A 6,000-nucleotide genomic window follows, 5' to 3' on the forward strand; every position below is an offset into this window, starting at 1 on the left:
ACAGAGGAGCCTGGTGGGCTACAGTCCATGGGGTCGCAAAGAGTCAGACACAACTGAGCAACTAAGACACACACAGTTCAGTTCAGTCGCTCAGTCGTGTCCGACTCTCTGCAACCCCCATGGACTGCAGCACGCCAGGCCTCCCTATCCATTACCAACTCCCGGAGTTCTCAAACTCACGTCCATTGAGTCGGTGATGCCATCCAACCATCTCATTCTCTGTCGTCCCCTTCTCCTCCTGCCTTCAATCTTTCCTAGCATCAGGGTCTTTTCAAATGAGTCAGTTCTTTGCATCAGGTGGCCAAAATATTGGAGTTTCAGCTTCAGCATCAGTCCTTCCAATGAACATGCAGGACTGATTTCCTTTAGGATGGACTGGTTGGATGACCTTGCAGTCCAAAGGACTCTTAAGAGTCTTCTCCAACACCACAGTTCAAAAGCATCAATTCATCACCGCTCAGCTTCCTTTATAGTCCAACTCTCACATCCATACATGACTACTGAAAAAGTCATAGCTTTGTCCGTACTGACCCTTGTCAGTAATGTCTCTGCTTTTTAATATGCTGTGTAAGCTGGTCATAGCTTTCTTCCAAAGAGCAAGCGTCTTTTAATTTCATGGCGGCAATCACCATCTGCAGTGATTTCAGAGCCCAAGAAAATAAAGTCAGCCTCTGTTTCCACTGTTTCTCATCTATTTGCCACACACACACATCTATTTGCCAAGACAAACACACACTATTTTTAAAGCATTTTATCTGCCCGACCCTAGAATGCATATACCCTTAACTCTTAAACAACACTGATATTAAGTAACTACAAAAAAATTTATGGTTCAATTCAAGACACTGAGGTAACAGGAACACCAAACATATATACTTTTAGTACACAGGATACCTTGTGAAAGAGTAGGAATGCTACAGGGGACAAGCCTACTCAACTCCAGTGGATTCACTGTCTTAAGCGAAATCCAAGACCCTGTCAAATCTTATAAATTTTCAAGAGGATTTCTAAATTCAGATTTTTACTTGAATGGTCTGACTTTCAAATACTCCTTGATTTAAAACAAAACAAAGCAGGCTGGTGCTAGCTTGATTCCTTTATGGAAATACAATCATCTGTGAACATTTTGCATTCGCAATGTATGATGCTCATACATGGACTTCATTATCATCACTGGTTAAACAAGCATAATCTTATGTTACCATCACAAACTATTAAAAAACTGAGTTTTGGGATAACTATACAGATCCACAATACAGGAAACAAAACAAAGAAAGAAAAAAATCACTGTTTTTAGAGAACCTGTTCAAAACTGTGTTAGTTAACAAAGCTTGTCGTCTGTAGATGGGAGTATTTGTTTGGATAAGATAAACACAGGAACTTTAAAATCTAACTGCCTTTCAAAGTAGTTTTTAACCTTTAGAAGGTTATGTATGGAACAAGTATTCCAAAAAGAAGCCCAATGAATTCAAGTACTGTGAATAAAATCTCACAGTTCTGAATCCAAATTTAGTACTCTTTCCACTGTACCAGAATTACACCTCAACCTTGAAACTCCTGGCCTAAAAGGCCACAATCCTTAACTCAGGGATACCAGTGTTGAAAATAATATTTATCTGAGAAATGGTTCGCTTTTTGTTTGTTTTTTTGGACTCTGGAAGCTTCTGGATCCGGAGATACAGAGTACTGTTTATTTCAGGATCCAGGTTCAGACTAAGACCTTAAGTATTTAAAGGGAGGAAAAACAAAAAAAAAACCTGAGCAGTTAAATATATTGTCCATTTTGTGTCTAAACATATGGCACCAATACATTACAGTTGTTATTTTAATTCAGTTAATATGGTAGGGTTTGGCTATGGAGCAACATTTCCTGGAGCCTCCCATTCTGTTTTGTTTTAGATTAGACCAGTCTCTCAGTTATTTTTTTGTCATTCAAATTGTCATTCTTCTAAAAGAAGAGACTTGGATTTCCCATCCCATCCAAACTTCCTGTCTTTCAAAAAACAAACAACTGAAGTCTACGGAGAGCATTTGTAGCTTTCTGTCCTACTTCTATTATGGATAAAACAAATATATTGGACTATCAAACATACTCTATGCTTTATAAAGCCCTAAAGTGAACGAACACTATCTAGCCCTAAAGACTTCCTAGAGTGAGGACGTGTGTGTGTGTGTGTGTTACCAAATGCACATATTTGTATGTATTTGCATGAACGTGTGTTATGTATAAACTGAGAAACTCTTAACTTTGGACATGAATAGCAAATATCACATAAATAGTTTTTAATGAAGTCCAACCTTGAACTAACGATTTACAATTTTCTAAATCATTTATTCAAGGTACTGAGACAATTACTGTACACCAGGAATCGGGTAAACAAGACAGACATATTCCTGGCCCTCATGGAGCTTCCAGTTGGGTAACACGCAAAAAACATGTTACTTTTTAAAGTGGTACCTCATTATCCACATTTTAGATATATTTAACTTGTGTAACTGTTCTCCAGAAAGAACTTTATAAGAACTTAAATAAAATGCAAAGATGTTTATACAGAAAAATGGCAAATAACGTTCGATAATACCACCAACATTTCAACATCTTACAAATCTCCATTTTGGATAATCACCACAGGAATTAAGCAGGCAATTTCTCCAATTACAGGCTTGAGCTTTCAAGTACAGGTATTACATAAGCATTTATACAAGGTAATGTCTGCTTACTATATAGCTAATATGCAAAGCCCAATAATACAAGGGGTTTATGACCAAAAGTTTAACTGTTTTGTTATTTACAGCAAATTTTTGCAACTTAAACTCATTTCTTACCAAGATCTTACACCACTTATAGAATCTTTAAAGAAAGGCCTAAGGTGTGTGGCATGTCTAAGATTCTTACAGGGCTTATCTTTATAATTTCTTAACGTTTCATTCAAGACATCTGATGACAGTAAGTACTGAGCTGTTCATTTTTCCTTGTTCAATGTGAAAATAAAGTCAAGTATTAATTCTAATTCTAGCTATTTTCCAGCTGTTTGACAAATATCAAGAAAATAAGACACCCTAGGCCTCAGTTTCCTTATTTGCAAAGTAAGCTATTCTAGAAATCTTCCCATTTCAAAATTATATAAGCAACTCCAGTAGGTATCTCCTAGCTTTCCCAGTAAACTATAGACAATCTTAAACTATAAGATAAGCACTTTTATCATAAATTTTGAAAAAAGCTGAATTATGAAAATTAAGTTTTTAAAAACTACACAAATGTGGGGCCTTTCAAAAGCTGGACAATTTATCCTAAGTATTGCTCTTAGGTGGCATTACTACTTCCCAGTAAGTGACAAAGTTCATGTAGTTAGACATTTTCACCTCTAAATCCATTTCCAAAGCAAAAAATTCAATATAGCACCTACTCTTTTTCCTCGTGTGCAACTGTGTCTACTCCATAACTGACTTACAACTATGTTCATCTTGAGACAATGAACTCTTGAGAAGTACCGAGTTTTACTCATTTTTTATCTAGCTCATCTCACATACCACAACCGTCACCCCACACACAGCTCATAGATAACACTCTTGAAACAATCGTTGACTGAGTTAATTCTTACTGATTAAAATCATCTATTTAATACTACTATACTTCTAATTAAAAGCAGTTTGTTGTATTTACTAACATCATGCAATCTTATGATCACATTCCTTGTGGATTTCTCAAAAGGAGGGGAGAGGATTTTTAGGGCTCGTTAAGGAAGGAAAATTAAACTACTAAAACCTAATCAATCCCATGATTGCATTCCTTCTGGATTGCTCAAAAGCAGGGGAGAGGATTTTTAGGACTCATTTAAGGAAGGAAAATTCAACTACTAAACCCAGTCACCATCTCCTGCTTAAACCAGGAGCAGTTATCTTAAACATATTCCCACCCAGTCCATTTCCCAAGGTTGTCCCTTTCCCTAGAACAGTTCACTGATTTTTCCAGTTCATTGACTCTTTCTTCTTTTAAGGAGCAAAATCAGAGATCACAAATATAATGGAACTTGACTCTACAGTCCATTTAACAAATTGCTCCCCTCACCACACAAAAGGGTAGATTCGAGAAATACAGGGCAGTAGCTGGCCATATATGTATATATTTTTTAATAATCAGCTATATCCTTCCCAAAACCATTATAGTAATCTTTGGGTTGTAAAAAAAAAAACCTTAACGCACCATCCAATCTAGGCCACTCTTCAAACTTGTATTGAGTCTGGATCTACATCTAGGCCCCGGAAGGCCAGTATTTCAAAAGACCTGATATTTCATTCTGGCAACATCAGTTCCTCCCAAATTTCAAAGCAACTGTATCCCTCCGACTCTATAAATTACATTTGTTCCTAGTTACCCTCCAAGAACTATGCAAAACGTGTGTCTTTCAGAATACCGGCCAAGATTTTTTCTACCAGGCCTGAACCACATAATCATCTTTTCAAACATTATCTTTCCCAAAATAAGTAAATATGTAACCAAATAGGCCATTCCTGCCACTGCCTACTTAACAGGAACAGAAATTACTTGTCGACATTTCCCCGTACTAATCATCTATCTATACCACGTCTTAAACATCCTTACTTACTAGACTACCAGCTTTAATCGTGGCATTAAGGGTTTTCGAAATTCAGCCTAACAGAAAAGACTGTTCTGAAAATACGCATTACCTCCGCATAATACTACCAGGAAATAAACCCAAGGGCCTGCAACTCAGGAGAGGCCTTCTCTCAGCCGCGCCCAGGACGGATAAACGTTACGTGAAGAAGGAAATTAGGATCAGAGAAAAAATCCAAGGCTAGATGAAGTGTTAGGTCATGTGGAGACCGAGGACGAAAGGGCAGGCCTGGTCTTTGCCAGTGAGTCCGAGAGTCTCCATGGGGAGACCGGCTCCGCGCGGAGCAAGCTAACCACCTCAACCCCCAACTTACAATGACGACCACGATTCGGGCGACCGCTCCAGAGCCCCGACTCCGCCCGTCACCTTTCTCCGCACTAACCTTTCTCCTCTCGGCTGTCGGCCGCCATTGCTCCCCTCTTGTTTCCGCTGCTGCTGCTACCGCCGCCGCGGCTTCGAGGCGACTCGCGCGGGTGCCGCAGGCGCGGCAGCAAAACAGGCGCGTCCGTCAGTCCGTCCGCTGGGCTGCGCGCTCGGCACCGTGGCCTCTACACTTACCCTTCCCGATTCACCCTTTCTCCCCGCTTCTTCCCTTTCTCTTTTCCCCTTCCCTCCTTTCACTCTAGCCACCCGCAGCTTAGGCCCAGCCTTCCCGTTGGGGCTTAGAGACGGGAGGGGGGGAAAGGCGAGGGGTTAGGGGGAGGGAAACAGATGGCGACGGCGGGCGGTGCTAAAATGGAGCCTGCTTCCTGCGTGAAACAATCCAGCTCCCGAAGTGCCCTGCGCTGTTTACGCTACGTTCCTCCCTGGGAACGTCACAGTGCGGAGAGGGGCGAGGAGGCGGGACGGACAAGGGAACGTGACGTAACGTCCTCACGTCGTGCCGCCCCCCTGCACCCCGGAAGTCTCTGGAGTGCGTTTCATTTCTAGTGATCAAGTATTCCAAGTTACATGCTATCCTGCATACTCCCAGGTTTCTCTGTTTTCTCACCTGAAGCGCCTGTTAAAGTACCTTCCAGCCTCAAGGCAGAGATGCTTCCTGTCTCTCCGCAGGACACCTGATTCAGTTCTGAAAATTGAAGGCTTATTTAGGACAAGTCTAGGCCAGTCCCTGTGCGGCCACCACTTTCTACACTAAGTACAAGATGTACTTTCTAATTTGGTGCTGAAGGCTTACCTAAAGGCAGCGCAGGATGCAATCAGCTCACTTGTAACAAAAGCCTACTAGTTTTGTTTTTCACTGGGGAAAGGAATTATATTGTATTTTAAAATAGCTTTGTAAAGTCACGTAAATTTGATTTAAACATGTATCGAGCTCCTAGGGTACACAGTTGAGTTAAATATACTTGAGAAATTAAAACTA

The 6,000-nt window shown here is 40.6% G+C and overlaps 1 protein-coding gene across 5 annotated transcripts in view; it reads right to left on the reverse strand.

Moving 5' to 3' along the window:
- YTHDC1 (YTH domain containing 1) overlaps positions 1-5,401 on the reverse strand; it is a 38,447-nt gene extending 33,046 nt beyond the window's left edge. For 3 of the 5 annotated variants that reach the window (XM_006078730.4, XM_006078729.4, XM_025289983.3), the window contains exon 1: positions 5,020-5,401. In XM_006078730.4, the coding sequence (XP_006078792.2) occupies positions 5,020-5,047 (28 nt within the window). In that variant the 5' untranslated portion in view covers positions 5,048-5,401. The remainder of the gene's footprint in view (positions 1-5,019) is intronic. The other 2 variants (XM_006078728.4, XM_006078727.4) reach the window with 1 other exon arrangement.
- Between the last annotated feature and the right edge of the window lie 599 nt (positions 5,402-6,000).

Source organism: Bubalus bubalis, chromosome 7, assembly GCF_019923935.1.
Source record: "Bubalus bubalis isolate 160015118507 breed Murrah chromosome 7, NDDB_SH_1, whole genome shotgun sequence".
In the NCBI taxonomy this organism is placed as follows: domain Eukaryota; kingdom Metazoa; phylum Chordata; class Mammalia; order Artiodactyla; family Bovidae; genus Bubalus; species Bubalus bubalis.